This window comes from Triturus cristatus, chromosome 5_2, assembly GCF_964204655.1.
Source record: "Triturus cristatus chromosome 5_2, aTriCri1.1, whole genome shotgun sequence".
Lineage (NCBI taxonomy): Eukaryota > Metazoa > Chordata > Amphibia > Caudata > Salamandridae > Triturus > Triturus cristatus.
In genome coordinates this window covers 198,725,979-198,748,209 of record NC_140588.1, presented here as the reverse complement: position 1 = coordinate 198,748,209, position 22,231 = coordinate 198,725,979, and the positions used below count along the sequence as shown (strand labels likewise).

Sequence of the window (22,231 nt, the reverse complement as noted above, 5' to 3'; positions counted from 1 at the left end):
TGCCTGGCTAGCAGCCCTAGCCAGGTGATGGTTAAAAACATTCCTGAGGGATCTCCTTTACAGGTAGTTAGGGACCTCTCCCAGAGGGATTCTGTTGGGCACAGCCAAACATGGGACCTTAGGGCCCCAAACCTGACCTGTCCCTCCAGTAAGCCCACAAAAGGGACCCAGCCTCCAGCTTTAGGTAGCCAGAGGCTGACCATGAGAGCACAGTGCAACTCAGTTAAAGAAAGAAAGGCATCCATGGTGGAGGATGATTGGAGGAAGCTGAGGCCTCACTTTGAGGACACTCACTTCAGTACTCCATCTCAACACCAGCCTTTTACCTTGCAAAGACACACCAAAGGTAGAGATTCCCTATGGTGGAGACCCTATGATACCTTTAGGGTGAGGGATTGCTTAGTGGACCATGAGACAGGGGGTCCCCATGCCAGTGCTGGTTCTTCCTTATATGGCCACTTAGGCAATAGAGGCTTACCTTGTCAAGGACAGCCTTATCTCCTTTCGTTTGGGGGGGGGGGGGGGGGGGGTTGTGTAGGAAGGTGGATATCGGACTATGGTTACCCCCAACTTTTTGCCTAGTGTCTAGCTGGTTTTTCGACTTCGTTGGCCTGAGATCCTGCCATTCAGGGTCTCAGGCTGTCTGCTCTCTCTTTAAAATGGACTCCATGTACCCTAGGTACATACCCAATTGGTAAGGATCACCTTATTGGACCCTGTACAGTGTACCCTAGGTACCCAGGGCATAGGTGTACCCTAGGCCTCCCAGGGGCTGCAGCATGTATTATGCCACCCCTGGTCTGGCCTTCCAATCAGACACAACTGGCTGATCACTCAGCTGGGGCAAGGTCGTGTAATCATCCCTTGCTTAGATATAGTATACCTATATCTGCCCTTAAAATAGACACATGTGTACCTATCAGCCACTCCTATGGCAGGCCTTAACAATCCTGGAGGCAGAGTGCTTGGTAACATGTGAGATGGTGCTCTAGCATGAGCTGAGCCTGTCTGCAGCTTTCAGAACCATGTCCTTATAGCTGTTCCATGATATAGCCTACCATATACTCTTAAAGTGCCTTATAATCTCAAACGGTTATGGTAACTATGGTTTGGCTTTATCAAAACATGTCGTGTAAGGTGTCTAACATTTAGGAATAATACCCCCAATGAGGATATTATTCCTCCCTTCTAGAGGGAGAGACATGTTAAAATCCTACTTTGCTGTTTAACTCTCACCAGAGCCTCAGCATCACAAAATGGATGCTGCTGCCACAGACACGAGTCTGACCTCCTGCTGCTGGGAGCCCTCCCAGCCAGGGAGGCCTGGACAATAGGTTTCCTGCTTGGGGAGGTGCAGACAGACTTTAGTGTATTGGGGCAGGGAGGGCTGAAAGGAATGAGACATGCCTGGGGCACACAAGGTGCTCCATGCATAGTCCAGTTCAAACCGGTGCTGGGGCACTCCAGCCCCAGCTCTGGCACGAAACTGGACAAAGGAAAGGGGGTGTAGCCACTCACCTTCCTGGTCCCACCCATAGGATGGAACCTTGCAGGTAGCCCAGCCCACTAGCCCAGTATATTAGTAGCTAGTTGGGCCCTGCTAAAACTAGATTATCCTGAACCTGCAACTTGAAGAGAAACTCTGGACCTTCGACATTTGACGAAAGAAGAAGACTGAAGAATCTCCCTTGTGGCCAAGGAGTGGCTACCCTGTGCAAACAGGCACCATCAAGAGACTTACCCTTTGCTGAAGTTCTACGAGGGACCGACTGCAGAGCCCGGCCAGAGCCTTGACTTCCAGACTTCTCCGACCCTGATCCACATCCACAGCTGAGCTGAGATCCGTGGAGGCGACGAGAGACGTGGGACCGGCTACCTGGGAAAAGTGGCGAGTATCTTCCAGCGCAGCTTCTGAGGTACCCTCGAAGTTGTGCACCGGGGATTGAGAAGCCCCAACCCCAAGCACCATCTGCACCGAAGATCAGCCCCCCACACTCCACGAGTCCTGCGTGGGGCCCTTCTGCATTTTCCTGCTTGCCGCGTCTGTCCGGTTGCTTGCCCGTTGGCTAGCGGCCTTTGCGACGACACACCTTCGAATCTTCACTGCTGGTTTGGCTCCTCCAGACTGGCTCCTGCTTCTCTGCAACAGAGAAGCACCCCAGATCTTCCTGGTCTGCACCAGAAGCAAGTCCTCTATTCTTCGTGGGTTCCGCTTGCCAAGGCTTGGTGAGTCCTAGTTCGACTGCGACGCCGCCGACAGCAAGAGCCTTAGTGGGACAGCTCGCCTCCTGGTCCTGGTCGTCCTCGACGTCTCCTGGTACCCGTGGCTGCTGCGACAAGCTTCACCTTTTCACCTGCAATCTTCACGACATCGCCTGGTTCCTCCCTGGTTCCACGTGGTCACTGGCTAGTGACCGTGACTCTGTCCCTTCTGCTTGCAGGTATCCTTTCTTCTTGATCCCGGCCTTGGGATCCACCGGACACTCTGCACTGACTGCCTGTCAGCAACTTTCCTTCAGGCATCCATAGAAGTCCACGACGAAACCCGACGCAAGTTCACACCTATGCACCCGCAGCCTGTGGGCTAGGTAACTTGGGTACTTCGGTGCTCACAAGCGTAGTGACTATCCTAGGGTCTAGTTTCCGAGTCTCGGCTTTCTAGTTGCTCCTGAAGTGTCCTAAAACTGCTTATTTCAGAACTGTACTATTTCTATCGATTATACGCATTACGCATGAGTGTTTCCACTCTGCACCTGAATCCCGTGGGCCTCCCACTTCCTAACTGTTGGTAGTGTAGTGTAGCCCCAGCGATGGCCTAGGCCTATTCTATTTCCGTGACAGTGGTCCTTATACCACTTCTCTAGTATATGGTTTGCGTGGCCCCTAGGGGCTAACTGTATTACTTACCTGTGTGACTTAATGTATGCTTGAATAAGACTGTGTTGTACTTACCTCGAATCTCATAAAGAGTGCTGAGGGTTTGACTAGAATAAATACACTTTATTTTATATATATATCTGTTGTGGTGTCCTTTCATTTGGTATTCAAGGGATTATATATGGTATCACAGCTGGCTTCACATGCCATTCAGAGTTTAGCCTAAGACTGCTCTTGTCCATGCTACCACTAGGATAGCTGGTCTATAAGGTTGACTTTACAACCAATCACCATAAGGGTTGTTTGGACTGATATAAGGTGTACACTAGAACTAGTGACATCATACATCAGGCCAACTTCTCACAGGCATTACCATAGTCCAGTCTTGAGGTTATTAGTGCTTTGATGGATTCTTTTTTTTCCTAGCAGACTCAGACAGAAGGGGCAGGAATTCTTTCAGCATCCGAAGTATTCCAAAACAGGAGCGTGTAAGAGCTTCAATCTGAGGTTCAAAGGAGAGGGCACTATCTATTTTTTTTGCCTGCCTAGATTCCTAACAGAACTCTGCTGAGGGCCCGGCTGCAGGGCCTCCTTCGGCCAGCAAGATCTCCCAAGGTTAGGGGAAAATGCACCGAAGATCATGATCTCAGTCTTATATGGTTTGCATTTTAGTGGTGCAAGGCCAACCACTGAAACACCTTGGAGAGGCAGTGTGATGGTCTTACCATCTATCTCCTCTCCCTTTCCACAGGAGAAGAGAAGCTGGGTGTCATCTGCATATGAGATTATTTTCCGTGCCCAACGACTCTGCCAGTGCCGGCAGAGGAGCAAAATAGACATTAAACTGAGTATTGCTCAGCGCGGAGCCCTGAGGAACACCCACCATCCGTGTGCAAGCTTTGGGCAAGAAAGGAGGCAGCCAAACTTCTAGGCTTCTGTTGTTCAAAAAAGAGGAAAGCCAGTTCAGAGCAGTGTTTCTAATCCCCTATTGCCTAAAGACGTTCGAGCAGCCTTTGATGAGGAACAGTATCAAAGGGCACGGATAAATCCAGCATAATCAGGATGTCAAGGGTGCCTCTAACATATTCCACTACTTCCAGGAACGCTGTTTTTGTGCTGAAGTGTGGCTTGACACCCAACTAGAGTGTAACAGTTTGTTCGCCTCAAGGAATTAGGACAATTGTCTATTAGCTGATTTTTCCAATGTTTTGTAAGAAACAGGGAGGAGGGAGTGAGGTCTGTAGCTTGCCCACTGTTTCGGATCAGCCCTGTTTTTTTTTTTTTAACAGATGTAGCACTTTTGCCCTTTTCCAGTGTGCTGGAACCTTGCCAGATGATAAAGAGGTGTTTAGTATTTTACTTACAACAGGAGTGATGACCTGAGCGACCTTAGTCACCACAAGGAGATGATGGGTGGAGCACTGAAACTTCTAAGACACTCACCCCCAGTCACAGATCTGGGTTTTATCCATCATCATTCTTTAGCTCACTTCGCCACCCCAGTTCAGACCCAGTCATATGCAAATCAGTCTCTACCCTGTTCCTCATGGGAACAGTTCAGCCTGAACTGCCAAGCCAGGTCTTCCATGGACTGGAAACAAGCACCCTGGGACCGGTTTTGGGGTGACACCCGTCATCTGCCAGGCTAGCTTGAATCCAGTGGCAAGTCGAGTAAGGTCCCATGTTTGGGCATACCCTGCCAATTTAGGCCGAACAAAGCAAACGCAAGGAGATGATGGGCAGAGCACTGACAATTTTCAGACACTCAGCCCCAGTCACAGATCTGGGTTGAACGACCTTAGGGGCATATTTACAAGATGGCGATAGAAAATTATCTCCGCTTTTGCGGCCGTAAAGCGGCGATAATTTTATCGCCTAATTAGCAAGGTCACGCTAACGCGTGAAACCTTGCATTAGCACACCTATTCTTAACGCCCAGCTTTGCATCTCTAATGAGATGCAAAGTGGGCGTTCCTGACCTAACATGACAGGAGAAATGTCTCTAAGCGACATCTCTCCTATCATCAAGCCCCACGCTATGAAGCATAGAGGCAGGAAAAGTAGCGATAACCCCTGTTATCGCTACTTTCCTTACCCCTGCTTCAGGACTGACTTAGCCATGATATCCTATGGAAGGTGGTTATCATGGTTAAGTTTGTGAGTCCCTATCAACAAGCTAACGCCGCATTTCATGAGATTATCGCTGGGTTTCCAGCGATAATCTCACATTCGGCAGTTAGCGCTAGGATTTTTATCGCTTTTGAGATAAGCGTTGCTAATAGCACGCTATCTCAGCGATAAAAATCCACGCTAGCCGGCGATAATTATCCTAGCGCTAAATGCGCTTAGCGATAATTATCGCCGGTTGTTGCTGATATGCCCCTTAGTCAGCATATCTGTAGAGCATGGGTCAGAAAGAGAGCCTGACTAAAGGCTCCTGATAGCTGTCAAGGACATCTCCATGGATATAGGGCAAAAACTGGCCAGAGTGGAGCTTCCCGTTATAGGGATGGGAGCTTCAGTTAAGTGAGGGAGGATAGAGACGTACTGTACGTTTTTAAGGAGCTCCGCCTGAATGATAGTGATCTTTTCATGAAAAAATAATTCCAGCTCCTCACACCAATCTGCTGACGGTTGGCAATCTCTAGAAATGACAGAGTCAAAGAAAGGATTTCACAATTTTGAAGATCTCCTTAGATTTTTTACCGGCCTCAACGATCTTCCTTCCAAAGAAGGCCTTTTGGATAGATGCACCTTTGCATGATAGTTATTTAATGCTAACTTACAGGTCGCTTTATCCTCTAGATTGAAATTATGCCTCCATACCCTTTCAAGGAGTTTACATTGTTTTTTGCTTGATCTAAGGTCCTCGTTAAACTAGGGGGCTGTTGGTTTAGTCCTAGATGAAGGGCGTGCAAAGATTCGGGCCACCTCATTAATGGTCTTGTGGATCTTACTATCCAGGGATGCAGCATCCTCTTCGAGAGAGAACCTGGTAGGATTGGGGTGTTCACTACCAGAGCTTGAGTTAGGTCACATTGCTGAACTTTGTGGAAGGCCGGGTAAAGACATGGGTATTTTTCCAAAGGGGGGTTCCCCTTTGATGCTCGTGGCCACATAAATGGAATATGGTGGTGATCAGACCATGCAAAGAGAAGGGGAAGGGGGGGGGGGGGTCGTCTCCGACTCCTCCAGGCTCACATAGGAAAATGCCTGGTCTAGTGGCTTGCCGGCTTGACTAGTTGAGCCAAAAACCTGTTGCTTGAGTGCAAAGGAGCTCATGGTGTCTAGAGTGCGGAGGCCGCTGGGTCAGGAGGGTTGTCCAAATGAACATTATAGTCCCCAAGGACTATAAAGTGGGCATGCCTAACGGCCTACTGAGCCACGGCGCTACCTAAAGATTTCAAGCATGGGGCAGCATGACCCTAGGGCACTCGCCAGAGACTGTTGGGGGGGTTAGGGGCAGGCAGAAGCCCATTTCTATCGCTTCCACGAGACCCTTAAGCGGAAAGGATACACATTCAGACTTCATTTTGTAGACTAATGCTATCCCACACCCTCTGCCTGTTTCATGGTCTTTCCCAAGGATTCTGAAGCCAGGTGGGATTGCTGTGGCTAAGGTCAGGTTGGCCGACTCTGCGAGCCAAGTTTCAGTGAGGTACAGGAGCTTCAAGCTTCCCATCATTTAGCAGGTCAAAGACCTATATTTCATGTTTCTGAAGTGGCCGCATATTTAATAGAGCTGCTGAGAACTGTGCTAGTGGCCTATTGGGACTACGGGAAATAGAGAAGACTCTGTTGGCTAGACTGTTAGGAGTCCATGCGCAGTTTGAGCATGTACAGTCTTTTGTTAGCTTAAGAGGGGAACCATGAGGATATTAAGTTGGGTATGATGGAGTACGTAACAAAAGTGTGGGTGAGGCTTCCTCATTCAGTATATACTTAATACCTTAAGTTACCAGGTTGTTGCCCGATCATTGAATAACCCTGTGCACCATTGCATCTTTGTGGTAAGGTTTTGTAAGATGCATTGGTTTGACCTGTAACTCTACCATAATGATAGAGTGGATATTAGCACTCTGGAAGGAAAGGGACAGCGTGCCAGGCAACCTCTCGGAGATTTCTGCATTAACCATTAGTGCTCTTGTCTCTGTGCTAACCAAGGATACTGCTGAGGGTTTCCCCAGCATGCCACTACTTAACTGCCGCATTAGGCGAGAGTAACCCCCTTGGTATCTTTTTTTCAGTAAAAACACCCAACTTCTGCCTAATCAAATCCTGTAAATAATGTGTGAGCCTCTCTCCATAGCTGTCAGACCCTATTCGGAGGAGAGATAAGTTACTGGGCCCCAACACTGGTGATTTATTTAGTTTGCCACTGGTGTATGTGCTGCTATTAACTCTGCACACTTTGACTACCACCACTCTATAAGCGCTTTACTTTTATGGAAGAGTGAGCAGTCATCATTTTCAGGGTGTAGAGTGGCAGACAAGAGCGCAGAATTCAACAACCAACAGTCACAAGAATATAATGTGCAGCTCAGTTCTTATTTTTAGGGAAAAAGAAAGTGGCCTTATTACACAGCAAAACTAAATACTACAAAACACAATTAATGTGGGGTTGGAATTGGTTGCCTCTAATAGTGAAGTACAACACCTTCTCTCTAGTGGCTCTTTCTTTGTCCCCTATGGTTAGATTTCTGCCTCTATAGTTCCCAACTTTATAAGGAGCATGCAAAGATTAGGCAGATGTGCAGAAAACTCAAAGCAGCCTCACTTCTTAGCTGAGTATTTCAGTTCAATGCCTTTGTTAAAAAGGATCAATCGGTGCAACATGCTTACCTGCATCTGTCCCTGTATGCAGACTTAGACCCGCATTTAGTTACCCTTTGCTGAGTTACAGTTCAGCTGTACACTGGGCACCGGACACGTTCCTACCCGTACCACACTGGCTCTTTCTTAATCAGATCAGGGTTTGCAGAGCAGGCTTAAAGGGCATTAGTCTTACGCAGCGGTGGCCTTCCTGGCTGGTAGTGGGCCTATGATCGACCTAGCAACTGGCATCTCACGGCCGATCCCGACTCCCATTTTAACGACTGTGAAGCTTTTGTCCTCTCTGCCAGCAAAAGCAATACCAGTATCTTAAGCCCACCACGGAATGCTGGCGCTCTGCAGAGAGACCAGGAGCTTTGAAGCACGGGTCACTCGTGGATCACTCTTTGTTCATCAGCTTACATTAGATGCTCTGCACACCTGGAACACACTTGGCCTTTTTTCCTGGACAGTGTCTCTTTCTGCATGGCCAGGCACATTCCTTCCCTCTCTCAGCAGGGAGGATAGCTCACGGGTCTTTAGTCAGATCCTCAGCTCTTCAAAAATAGATGTCCCCTCAAGGTTTGGGTAAACACAAGCCATAGTTACACAGCATATCTTTGAGTACTCTGCATAGGATGTCCTTCTCGGTCAAAAAAAACTTGCGACTGGAAAAAAGCGGGTTGGTTTGGATAACACTTTTATACACAATTTCTATGGAGGGGATGTAGTTCGAGTTTCAGTAGCCAGTGGGGCTTGGTTCTCTTAACATGTAATTTCCAGGCTGCTCTCCAGACACAACATTTGCGCAAAGGACGAAGCACTTAGCAATGGGGCTGGCTCCAAGTAGGAGTACCCAAGACATGGGCACATTGAAGTGGGAGTTCTCTGCACCAGACAGACAATCAACCTTCCTGAACCAGTAGTCCGAGACAGAATAAGGGGTTGGGGGATTTCTCACCTTAAACAACAGAAATTGCAGTCCCAATCTTCACCCTTATCATTTACCAAATGTCAGTGCCCAGGAAGACCCAATTCCACATAGAAGGGATCTAGCCCTTCAAGTACCACCAAAGGTGGGGTTAACTAATAAATTGAGAAAGTCCCTTTCCTTCTGCCAGTCAAATTCTTCTTCAATACCTGTGTACCCAGACTTTATTCTGGTGCTGGTTATCATTTATTTGCTTTAATTATCATTATTTAACTATGCCACAACACATCTGTGGTTATTTCATAGTAATTCTATTGATACACACCGGTGTGCATGATAGTGGAAAAAGTACCAATTTACTGTGTAAAAAATATTGTTAAAAATAATTACCCCCCTCACTTTCTATAAACATTGGAAAAGCCAATTGAAGCCATTTCCTTTCTTCACTGTGGTTCACATTGATGATGTGATCTATACTCCTCCACGGAGGGTGAGGAACCCAAAATGTCTCCTTTCTACAGCTTTAAAATAAAGGTTACAGATTGGTCACTCCTGTGCAACAAAGTTCAGATTTCTTATAACATGTTCCCCAATAGGTAATGGTAACCTGTATGTTTCATCCTCCGGGTGTCACTGCCACTTTGAAGAAAGAGAACCCAGTTATACAAACACCGAAAAATAGTTGTGTACAGTTTTCAAAATGTTCGCATCTTCATGGAATGAGTAATGCCACACAACACTAACACAATTCGTTGATTCAATCTGAAAGGAAAAGTAAGATTCTTATTAATTTAATATCCTTATGTGTCAGACAAACTTTTTTTTGTTAATTTGAGGAAGTGATTCTTCTCCCCGTGTCTAATTTCTGTCCATAACACATAATAGAGATGTTTGTCTATCTGAACTAAGTCAACATTTCCCTGCACTACTGGACAACAAAGGTATCAAGTCAGATCATATGAAGGGCCAGTCTATTTACAAGACAGTGATTCCCAAAATAATCAATAACTTAAATATACAAGCATACTGTTCCGATTTCAGTGACTTCAAATGTGAAATAAAGAACTGGTTGATGAGCTGCATTCACTTCGTATGTCGGTCACAAAAATCCTCCAATGTAATATAGCCACGATAATTTTTAATACAGATGATTTGACTTTAGTTTCCCCAAGTATTTGCTGCGCTAATTGTCTCCGCAATTGTGTGTTATTTTGAGATATTTATGGTGGGGGAAGGCTTGAATGGTGGTAGATTCCAGCACCAAACTACTTAGTGCAATTTATTTCCTACAGACTTCTGTGCTACAGTGCTGCTTTTTAGGTCTCACCTAGGCAGCGCGTGTGCTGTATCTGCTAGACATGCTGTATACAGGATATGGGTTTTAAAAGATTCGCCCATTTTCAAGCATAGCCCCTGTTACATGGGTTGTTACTCAGAGCTAGTGAGCACTATTTATTTCTTTTAGCTGGAGTGCTGGAGACCAGTGCTCATGGTTTACAGAGCTCTGCTGTAAACAGGACTGTAAATCTTGGTCTGATCTGGCCACATTTGCTGTGCATTCTCAGACCAAGTTCTGTTTTTTATTTCCCATTGTGCTGGATGCCATCGATACTTCCCCTGTCCTTATGTCAAACTGATTAATATGTCTGTGAGGCCTCAATGAATGCCGTGGCTAATGTTTAAAATATATGGCTCTTCCCTCGGTCTTTCTCCTTCCCACCCGCCCCATCCCAATCCAGCCAGATGGTCCTCACATCTGAACGCTCTATTTCTGTATACAGGGAACCACTTACACTAATTTATGTTACTGCTAATACTGTTCATGAACATTTTCACAGTTTTGGTATTCCTCCTTCTGCAGTTGAAGTACAATTCTTTAATGCAGTTCTTAATCTGGTATTTCCTTTCAAGCCATTTGTTTCACTAATGCCACTTAACGCAGCATAAACTCACTCTAAATTGTACTTCATACAACTGCACTTCACGCTATCCCAACCCACTCCACTCTATACAACGCCACTCCAAGCAGTGCCACTCAAGGCAACACCACTTTACGCAGCGCCACTCTATGCAACACCATACCACGTAACTGCACACCACATGCCACTTCACACGACACCACGCTATGCAACCCCACTCTACACAACTGCACTCCATGCAACTACACTCTATGCCGCACCACTCTAATCTACATAATGCCACTCCACACACCACCACTCAGTACAATGTCACTCCATGAAATGGCACTCCGCTCTATGCAACGCTACTCCGTTTTACGGAACACCACGCCACGCAACACCACTCGGCTTCACTCCACTCTGCTGTACTCCACTCCATTCAATGCCACTCTGCTTTAGTACACTGCACTGCACTCTACTCTACTCTACTACACTACACTCTAATCTGCTTTACTACGCTACACTCTGCTCCGCGCCACTCTGCTCTACTCCACGCCACTCTGCACTGCTATTTTTGTTTGTTCTTTTTATGTTATATAATTGAATAAATAATTGCATTTTGTAATTTTGTTGACATAGAATGTATTGTTTTCCTATGTTTAACATTTAGTTCTTAAATTATATGAAGGGACCACCTGTTCCTTGACAACTACTCTACGCCGCTCTGCTATATGCCGCTCTACTCTACGCCGCTCTACTCTACGCCGCTCTACTCTACGCCGCTCTACTCTACGCCGCTCTGCTCTACGCCGCTCTGCTCTACGCCGCTCTGCTCCACGCCGCTCTTCTCTGCTCCACGCCGCTCTTCTCTGCTCCACGCCGCTCTTCTCTGCTCCACAACGCTCTGCTCCACAACGCTCTGCTCCACAACGCTCTGCTCCACAACGCTCTGCTCCACAACGCTCCGCTCCACAACGCTCCGCTCCACAACGCTCCGCTCCACAACGCTCCGCTCCACTCCAGGCACCTCTGCTCCACTCCAGGCACCTCTGCTCCACTCCAGGCACAATCCGCTCCACTCCAGGCACAATCCGCTCCACTCCAGGCACAATCCGCTCCACTCCAGGCACAATCCGCTCCACTCCAGGCACAATCCGCTCCACTCCAGGCACAATCCGCTCCACTCCAGGCACAATCCGCTCCACTCCAGGCACAATCCGCTCCACTCCAGGCACAATCCGCTCCACTCCAGGCACCTCTGCTCCACTCCAGGCACCTCTGCTCCACTCCAGGCACCTCTGCTCCACTCCAGGCACCTCTGCTCTGCACCACTCTGCTCTGTCCCACACGGTTTCACACCACACAATGCACCTCCATTCATTTGCAATCCATACCACATAATTCGACATTAAACCACATAATACAACTCAACACAATTCCACAACACACCACAAACATCTAATCCGCACCACACAATTCCACATCGTACCACAAAATTCAACAGCACACCATATGATTAAACTCCGGTACATACCACTCCACAACACAAAATACCATTCCACATAATTCCAGTACACTCAATACCACATATTTACTATCCATATAATTGCACCACACACCATGCCACATAATTCCACTACAGAAATCCAATCCACACCACACAATTCCATGCCACCCAATTACACAACTAACTAATCCAACACACATAATTCCACTACACACCACATACATGCATTCCATAACACATAGGTAAAAGACATTGCAAATTACAATGTCAATAGCTCCAACTCAAACAAATGCGAGACGGATTGCATTTTCAATGCTTGTTACTTCTTTCACCCATTTAGCAAGACTCCGGTGGAATGGTCACTGGCTACAGGTTCATATATTCACAGCTTGGTGTTGAACTATGAAGAACGGCTGTGCAACACCATCTGATCTCTATGGTGTCACAGCATGTCCTGATAGCTTTCTCAGGTACGTTGTCACCAAGGGGGTGCAGGTTCTTTTGGCTGCTTCACATTTCAATCAAGCAAAGAACTGAAATAACTGATATTTGAGCAAAAACATATTACCAATGTTGGAAGGTGGTTTATTAGTAAGAGCAGGTAGGTACCTACAACAAGGAATAACACCGCTATCACAAATAAGGTCGGTCAAGTTTCAATAAAGGAATCCTAGCTCACCCCTTGGTAGGTTGGCTTACGAGCAGTCAAGCTTAACTTAGGAGACAAGTGTGTAAAGCAGTGAATATCACCAAAACAGTAAATAAGTAAAATACAACACACAATAAAAATCCAACACCAAATTACAAAAATACAGAATAATTTGATCTTTAAAATGACACTAAAGCGACCAAAAAGCCAATGTAGGGAACCGGTGATATGAATTTTTGAAGATTAAATGCAAAAATTTGCTTTCTATCGCCTAAAAGTGAAAAGCAGCAACTGCAGCTAACTGGTTGTGCTGGACGTGACAAAATCAAAGTTTCAGGCTGACAGAGATGGAGCGCGCATTAGATAAATAGAGTGGTTTTGGTAGGTCAAGTTTTTACCTTCGATTTAGTAATTTTTTGGGGAATCTCAAAAGATCGGCTTCAGCAAGCCGGATTTAATTTTGAGGATGGTGGCCTGCTGCAGCGCAATGCCTCAGTAAGGCTTGGGGGTCTTTGTCTTCGCCGTTGATTAAGAGCTCCAGAGCTTTCAACGGGGCAAACCTACACGGTCAGGCCAAGTCATGGTTAGACGTCGCTGGCTTGACTCTAGTCATGGATGTCGCTCACCTCATAGAGCTTTTCCAAACAAAATCATCAGAAAGCTCCCAAACTTTCAGAACTTCTTCAGAAAGGTCCTTGGAGGGTCCAGAACACCAGCCAAGGGTCCAGAAGGTAGGATCTGGCTCCTGCGGTTTGGGGATTAATTTCCCACAATGCACATGTTAAATCCAGTAAAATCCAGGTATAGCTGGTTAGCTGGGCTTGCCCTTGTTGGAGCTGATGCAGGTGACTTCTTCCAGCAGTTTTTTTCCTGTTGCTGACCAAGGAGTCCACTCCTTGATCTTTGAAGCCAGGCAAAGTCCTCTCTTTGTGAAGCCTTGAAGGTGCAGTCCTTATGAGTGCAGTCCTCTCTTGTGTAGTCCAAGGGTTCAGCAGGACAGTCCTTGTTCTTCGATGTTTCAAAGCAGGGATCCGAGGTGAGGTGCAGCTCTCCCATAGTTATTCCAGATTCTGGGCTGGCAAGAAGATGGGCTCCCCCAACCAATCGGGTTCAAGTTGCTACCCTCTGCTATGACCACCTCCTGGGAAGTGTGGCACATTTATGTACCAGAATGCACATCTCTGCAAAAATCAAAATGGAGAAAATCTCTCCTTGGAGTTCAGGTCTGGCTAACCCAACCCACGGACGTAGCTAACATTTCCCTACACTTCCCTTACAGTCCATTTCCTAGTCTAATTAGAGTACTCTCATCTTGCTTGGGGTTGGGCTGGTTCCTGTACTATCTATACTTCTCCTTTGATGACCAGTTTGGCTAGATAGCCCCCTTCCTGTCCTGGCATTTGCAGGCAGCAGATCTCCTCCCACCAGATGTTTCTATTGTTTCATCCCCAGGTCTCTTCACACCTTATCAGGGAGCAGCTTGGCTCAGGCTGGTCAATCAGAAAAGGCTGTTTTAGGTAACTTCAGGAAAGCAAGTTCTAAAACTACTTTCCTTCAATAGTTATAATAAATCAGACCACGGCAAGTTGTTGGATTTATTCTAACTTTTATTTTGATTCTTTGAATTATGTTGCCAGCTCACTCCTGTCAAAAGTAAGACTTTATTATAGTTTAATAAAGCCTTCCCATGTTGGCCTATGGAGCTAGCAGCGCTACAAGGGGGAAAAAGCAAAATTGGCAGTTTTCCATCACCAGGGCATATAAAACATATTCTATAATGTTCCTGCTTTTAATTACAAGGCTCCCTACCCTGGGGGCACCTAGGGCAGACCTTAGGGGTGACGTATATGTAAAGAATAAGGTAGTTTAAGACTTTGGAAGTACTTTTAATTCCAAAGTCGAATTTGGTCATAGTTTTGTTTTAAAATCAGCCTGCAAAACAGTGCTGGCTTTAAAACAACACTAGACACCACAGCAGTGCATACTTAAGTGTGTTAAGTCCACTGGTGTCCCTAAACCTCACTGCCCTATTATATAGTAGGGGCTTACATTAGGGTTTCCTTACCAATTATAATTATTCCAAACACCATATACCTTTAAGGACAGAGAACTGGTTAGCAGAGCCTAGGGCACTTTCAGACACCGTAACCACCCGTATCAGTCAAAAAATGGAAGTGATCGGAGCAAAAAAAGATGAGCTTCCTACAACTGAAAAGATCAAAAACTGCTCCAGATTTTTTTTAATGTGATGTAACAGGAAAAAAGTAAAAGTAAAGAGTCAGATGTTCGGTACCAGGAGTAATGGAAACCTAGCTATATTTAAAGAATAAGTTGCAAAACTCTAATTGAGAAAGTCACTTATGACAAAACAGTGGAGTCACTTGGGATCCAAGAATATAACAATAAGGTGACATCTGGTGAATCAATCTAATTCTGTTAACAGAACTGGAGGTCATGCACGTGTTCTGATTGTCTGAGAAAGTTCTCTGTGAGAGCCACGTGGTTTACCTCCACACATGATCTTTCAATACATTATTGATCTGTCCTCAAAGATACAGGGAAAATGTATAAATCTGTCAAAACAAAAAAACTCAATAAAAGATGAGGTGATATAGCACAAAGTTTTGTTCACACAGAGGCAGGAAAAATCCCACTGTCAGAAACTGGAAGTGAAATGAAAATAAAGGGGCAAAAGAAGGTATTTTGCCCTACTACATTTAGCATGGAAAGAGGTGCTTCTTTACTAAGACAGAAGAGGAAATGCATTATTTAGGGATGCAGCTTAACTTCTTTGGGTTTTCTTGCATTACTAAAGCAGATGTGACGTAGATGGGCAGTCCTAACCATGCTGTGACATAGTGTATTTTTATTATGCACTTTAATAGCAATAATTTTAAATGCAGAAAGGAGCAAGAAACTATATAGGGCTCCTTTATTATTCCAATGGTTGGCACAGTGGCTCATTCCTCCTCCCCTTTTAAGGTTGCTTTCAGCGCTCTATTGTGTCATTAAAGCAATAGAGGAACTGGCTATCCGAGCACATCTTATTATCTAGTATTTCATTTTTCATAAGTAGGGACTTTCTCCCTTCAAGGCTGGTTCCAGCCCTTGTTGCGGAGTTCAGGCTGGAAATGTTTGCAAGTACAAACTGCCATGGGAGGCCATCACCCTCCGCAATCTCATCTAGGGTTCTTATTCATATGTGACCAGACACAAGCGGTTTCCTTTAGCAGTACTGGTGCCACTGATAGGCCCTGGGACCACCAAGACTATTTACTCCCCATTCCAATCTGCATCTGTACCAAACACCTGCAAAGAAAACTAGTAAAACGTTCTGAGCTAAGTAGCTGTCAAAAGGTCTGGGAAAAAAATGAACTCCTGAAGTTTAGATCAATTCACGATATGGGGCAATGTTGCTGTCCTCCTGTTGGACCTTTGAGCTATGCTTGGTTGATATTCTCATTTAGAGCAGGTGGAGATGCACCATTCTGGAATGGTTTGCCAGGCTGTCGATAAGAAGGAGAGAAAGGATTGTCTTACCACCTTTTTAGTTTGCTTTTCCTCTAGGTATGTGCACAGTACAAGATTCCACCAGTCTCCAATTCTAACATTTATCTGCAACAGTTGATGCCTATAATTAGATACTTGGCTCAATTAGAACTGTACCCAGCTTCTTATCTGCTTGGATAAGTAAATAGACACACGTTGATAGTCTTTAAGACTGCATACGTTCAATGTAAAGGGAGGCCCATGTAATTAAAGGGGAGGGATCCATTCAAGGTACAGCTATGGCAACTCTTTGCAATTCAAGATGCTGAATATACAATAGATTCAAAATGTTCAATTCTGCATAGCTTGAGGACCTGGGATCATGTTTTTAAGACATGCTGGCCATTGCACAGACATGCCATTGCACAGGCTTCCCTGTCTAGAGAATGGTAATACGAGTTGAAGAATACGTATAAACATCAAGTGCATTCATCCCATGAAGAACAGTGGTGGCTTTAAACCATTATCTCCTGGTGTCTGCAATCTAGTCTAAAGCCTTTTATGAATTCTTAATCTGTGTGTTTGTGTTTTAGATGCAGCTTCTATGAAGGAGCCCTTTTTGGTAAAGGGATACTCAGTGGAAACAAGAGTATCTCTAGGGCATCTGTCAGCGGGGATTGTTGAAAACCTGGTACAATAGAGAAGAACTATGACAGCTATCTTCTTGCTTGAAAAAGAAAAGGTTAATCTTTGGCCAACAATTAATGCTTTGTTAATGTAGAATGTTTCAGTGTCATATGTTGCAATCTCAAAGGATTTCTCGATGCCCAAGAAGTTCTCCACATCAAATTCTTCATCATTTTTAATGACAAATAAGTCCCTTAAGTCAACCCTTTTATTCATGGAGAACACGTACCCATCCTTCACCCAGAGCCCATTTATCTTGAGAAGGAATGATAAGGTTCTCCTTTTAAGTGCCTCAGATAGTCTTCTGTGGGGGCCCTGAGAAGGTGCTGTATGATCCGACTCCTGTGTATAATGTACAACAATATCAAGAAATACCAATTTAGCTGCAATATTACACAGTTTCCCTTAAATTGAAATCTGGACACAGGATAGAACAGGGGCCTGGGGATTGGAGTAATGGCATTTGTAGGCCATGTTTCGGCAGGAGGAGGGAAGTAGATAAAATGGCAGAATCCTTGGTTCATGTACAAAGATTTTTGTGAGGAAATAAGTAGCATGGGTGAAAAAACAGCACAAGTCCACAAAGTAAATTTTGCTCCAGAAGGAGCGACTGTCAATGCCTTCCAAACGCAAGATTGTTTTTATCAAGTTTCATGACATCCTGATTTGCAAGTGCACATGAAACTACTGTTCAGCTCTGAACTGAGGGAGCAGGAGGAGTCTCAACTACAAGAAGTATATTTGCCTCTACGGAATAGCATGACAAGACAGAAGCAAGTTGAGTCATGCGGTGTGAAATGAGACTAGGTTGCAAATTCGAGAAAGCAGTTATTAACAAAAACTTATAGCACACTTCCAGTTTGCGTGCAAAAAAGAAATATATACACTTGTATTCAGTGACAATTAACCATAAGAAAAGATCATTACTGATTACCTGAAAAAGAACATGACTGTGCATGGATCATACAACTCGTACATCTTATTGAAATCTGGCACTTCTGTGATGTCAACCAGATAAATAACAGCAAAATTCTTGACCTTAATGGAAAGATAAAAGTTGTTAGTAACTTAAGTGAAAGTTATTTGCAGTGATATTGCTGTAAAAATTATTGATAACAAAAGTAGCAGAGACTGTATAACTCAGCACCTATGAGAGCCAAGATCGTTTAACTATAATATGAAACTGCTAAAAATATTTTAGAAAGTTAATACACTTTTAGCACATTGTAAGACAGGCAAACAATACAAACTTGTTTGTGCTTTCTTCTGGAAGCTGAATACCCTATATTCTGCAAAGTACTACAAAAACATGATGCCGTATGGGGCAAAATGCTGCTTAAATTAACAGTATTTAAAGGACGGTCATACTTTTAGGAATGTGGTGCCTCTTTTAAGATTCTGTATCTGAACAAATTTTGGAGGAGTCCTGGGGCTCGATTTAGACTCGCATTCTAGGTACTTTTTTGATACACAACCCACAAATAGGTCTTTTTTAAACACATTATAATTCACTTTGAATTTGGGAAAATCAGAAAGGCATAATTCCCATCCAATTGTTCCAAAAGGTAATTTCAGACATGCATTAACTGATATTTTGTGGCAAAATGTCTGCATGGTTAATATCTATTCAAAGCTAATTACTGGCTGGGAGAAGCCGAGGAGCCAAAACTAATTAGCCTTCCAGAACTTCACGTAGCGGAAAAATGTAGCTTTATGAAAGTTAGTTTTCCTTAATATTTCGGACTTCCAAAATTGAATTGGATTTTTAATAACTGTTAAAAAATAGTTGTTTAATTGTTTTCCCATCTGGTCCCATTCCTGAGATAGAGTGTTAGGATTGTATTATGTACTCTGGGTTTCTACATGAGACTGCTAAGCCTGCCACAGTAACTTGAGAGGAGCCATGAAGAACTGGACCTGTTCTGTCTTGAACCTACAGCAAGAAGTGGCCTTCATATGTCAAGCTACAAGAAGCTTTTTCCTAGAAGTAGCCAGCTGATCAGTGGCCACTGGATCCTGCTGCCGGCCTCAGCCTGATGCCTGCGAGTCTGAAAGTGCTTCTCCAGAGGTTCGGGAAGGGGACCTTAGAAGTATACTCTGCTGTGGTGGACTGGGACTTAAAGGATTAAGTCAGAAAATTAAATATTTGACCAGGACTAAACAGGTTGGTGTATCTGACCACTGCTCCCTCGCAGGCAGCCTCAAATTGCACCTATGTCATGTTCTACCAAAACCATTGACTATTACTGGTACTTTGGACTTTTTGGAGCTATTTCTACTAAAAACTTCACATCACTGGTTCCTTTTATTGGATTTTTGTCATTTTACTGCTTTGTTTATTAAATGTTACTCTGCTTTTCTAATTCGCTTTGGTATTTTTATTGGTTTACACTTCAACTTAATTCTTGTTTTGTTACTGCATAGTTTACACATTGCCCTCATTTAAGTCTGTTTGCTCTGTGCCACAGACACCAGGACGCTGAGATCAGGTTAATTTAGTGGCTTTGGGGATGCATCCTGACAAGGGTTGTGACTGCCCTTTGAGGTGGGTCGTCATACACCTCAAATAATAATCCAATTTCTTCAATAAAATCTGTTTTACAAAATATATATATATATATATATATATATATATATATATATATATATATATATTACGAACTATGCATTGTAAATGGAGCCAACTTCTACATACATCATTATGCAAGACGGAACTGTATCTCAAGAGGCATCTACTCATCAGACGTACAACTCTTTGAAACACACATTTGGCTGCATTCTACAAAAACTATCAAATAAATGGGTGACTGTACAGTACAAGTAGCAATATAGTACAATCCACACATTAATGAATGTGTTACAAGAAATTAATCTAACCAGAACTAATTTACCTCATACTACAGTACGTGTCCTTTAATACTTTGTCAGGGCATTCTCCAGACATTAACAAGACTACCTACATCAAAGTAAACTTATAGTTACCATCATATGGACACCAGACTGTACTTTTGTTTTTGCAGACAAGGCACAGGAACAGTGATCTTCTGATGCCAGTGTCACATTTGAATCTCCCCAAACTAATTATAACAGGAAGGCAGTATTGATAGCTCCAACATAACTACATCTAATGGCTGTGGATTATTTGGTTAACTACTATCCAATCTTGGACAGCAAATTCAATTTCGAAATCAACCACCTGACAATTGAGTCTGTAAATACCTGCTGCAGTCAAATAGTTAGTTTTCCTGAACAGAAACTCCTCCTCCAACAAGGGCTGATAAATTAGTGTAGGACCTCCTGCAACAATGTTACGCTTTACTGAATGCTGTGAACCCATAGGAGACAATATGAATTTCCTATGTATAAATACCTTTGACCTTTGTTTGTTCATAGTAAGTCATCAGTAACTTACATTTCCTACTAGGCTGTAGCTCATTGCACTGACCAATAGTATTTTCAGACTTTCCATTTCCCTCTACAACTGCTACTGGGGTCTTCTATGTTTCTTTTTTATCACCTGCCCATCTACATTACCCACGCAATACATAATACCCTTTTCTTTCTTTTTTCTTTTTAATGCTAGCTTCCTCATGTCGGGGTACACCTGATGGCTGCCACCGACATAGCCTGGACAAAGGGAATAGCATTATCCATGTTAAACTGCGTAACATTTTAAGTAGACCACATTACCAGGAGATCTGAGAGTTAAGCTGGTGAAGACCTCACCAAAAAAACATGCCAATCACATGCCAAGAGACTCGGGATGAGTCTTCTGTGGAGAAATCATACAAAGTACATCAGAAAATTGAATCGGGAGCAAATCTGTACACATATATTGCACTAGCCACGGTTACCCTACAGTTAGTTATAGGACCCTGATGCACAGGTTACTATTATTCAATTTTCTATTCATTAAAACTATTGTTGAAAACAAGTTGGTGACAAACAGCTGCAATACTCTGATATGTGAATAGGAGTATAAAACAAAAACGCATGTAGTAGCGAAATAAAAGAAAATAAGTACAAGAGACCTACACAAGTTAGTTCAAAGCAAAACCTTAAGTTTAGTTTTCAAGTCCGACTGCAGCCTCAATGAGCCACTAGCACACGCAAAAGACAAATTTCAAAAAGTATCCCTCCTTGGCAAACATACATACCAGGGTACAATTGCTTTTATTTTGTATAAATTGACATAACCTTAAAATAAACTGTTAAACACATGAAAAAAAATCATGCGTCGTCACCAAGTACACATACCTTCTCCGCAATACTATACAGAACTTCATCCATTTTCATGCACGTTGGATCCCAGTCATGGCCAAAGCGGATAACCAAAACACGATCTTCTTCTGAAAGGATGGCCTGATCTACTTGCCATCCATTGTGCAGATGAGGGAGCATGTACGACATCTTCGCAAATTTGTTCTAAACCAGAAAAACAAAATCAGGACACTGTAAAATCTGACTGCATCTAAAAAAAAATTACAAAATAAACCTTGGAGACAACTCGCAATTGATATTGAGCGCAATATAGGTGAAAACAAGGCAGTCAATATTGACATAATTTACAAATTAATAGCAAACAAGTAACGCCTTATTTTGAGCAAAGTGCAAACATATTGCAGTGTGAATTGTAGCCAATTAAACTGCACATTGGTCAACTTTTAATTAGGGCCTTCGCAGCAATGATAGTTTGCAGAGGTCTTTAAAACGTCTTGATTAGATTTATGGCTTGAAAACTAATTGAAATCTTCCTTAATCAATGAGGAGAAGAAGCAGTCTACTGGCTCATCCCTTGACATTCCTTCCCATGAAGTCTGTTCTACAAGTACAATTTAAATGCGTTGATGTAAATAAGAACATAAATGTCCCAATGATGTGGCCATCATCCCAACCCTTGAAATCCGGTTACAATACAAATTGTTGTTAAGCACTTTATTCTTGAGATTTCCCTGCTGCAATAAAAAGTTGAAGAGACTGCACCTATTGAATTGCAACAAAAAATACATGGTGTAAAAGACAAGACAAAATCAGGTACTTTCTTTAAAAATATGATTTATGTAGACAATCATTGTATCAGGCGTTGCTTTGTAACGGTGAGGTGTACCTCCTGTTGGGTGACATAATTAAATTGTTTTGGTAACATCTTAATGACAATGAGCATAGATAAAACCCTGTGATTTTTTTCTGCAATCAACTGTGGGATCAGAAACATCTTACCACTATAAGCTGCCACAAGCAGCTCCAGCAATTGGTGCCTTTTGTCTTCCAATCTACTAAAATTCAACGTACACCCTTTCTACTGATGGAAGGAAGCAGGACCAAACTATGAATAACCTGAGAGCAGACAGTTTTGTTCATCTCTACGACTTTAATTTGCT

At 43.7% G+C, this 22,231-nt stretch overlaps 1 protein-coding gene across 2 annotated transcripts in view; it reads right to left on the bottom strand.

Annotated features, from left to right (window-relative positions):
• The window catches only part of TXNL4A (thioredoxin like 4A), a 60,860-nt gene that overhangs the window by 10,601 nt on the left and 28,028 nt on the right, over positions 1–22,231 (bottom strand). For both annotated transcript variants that reach the window (XM_085606982.1, XM_085606983.1), the window contains 2 exons: positions 21,108–21,275; positions 17,785–17,888 (listed from right to left, as the gene is read on the bottom strand). In XM_085606982.1, coding sequence (XP_085463108.1) covers positions 17,785–17,888; positions 21,108–21,260 — 257 coding nt within the window. In that variant the 5' untranslated portion in view covers positions 21,261–21,275. The remainder of the gene's footprint in view (positions 1–17,784; positions 17,889–21,107; positions 21,276–22,231) is intronic.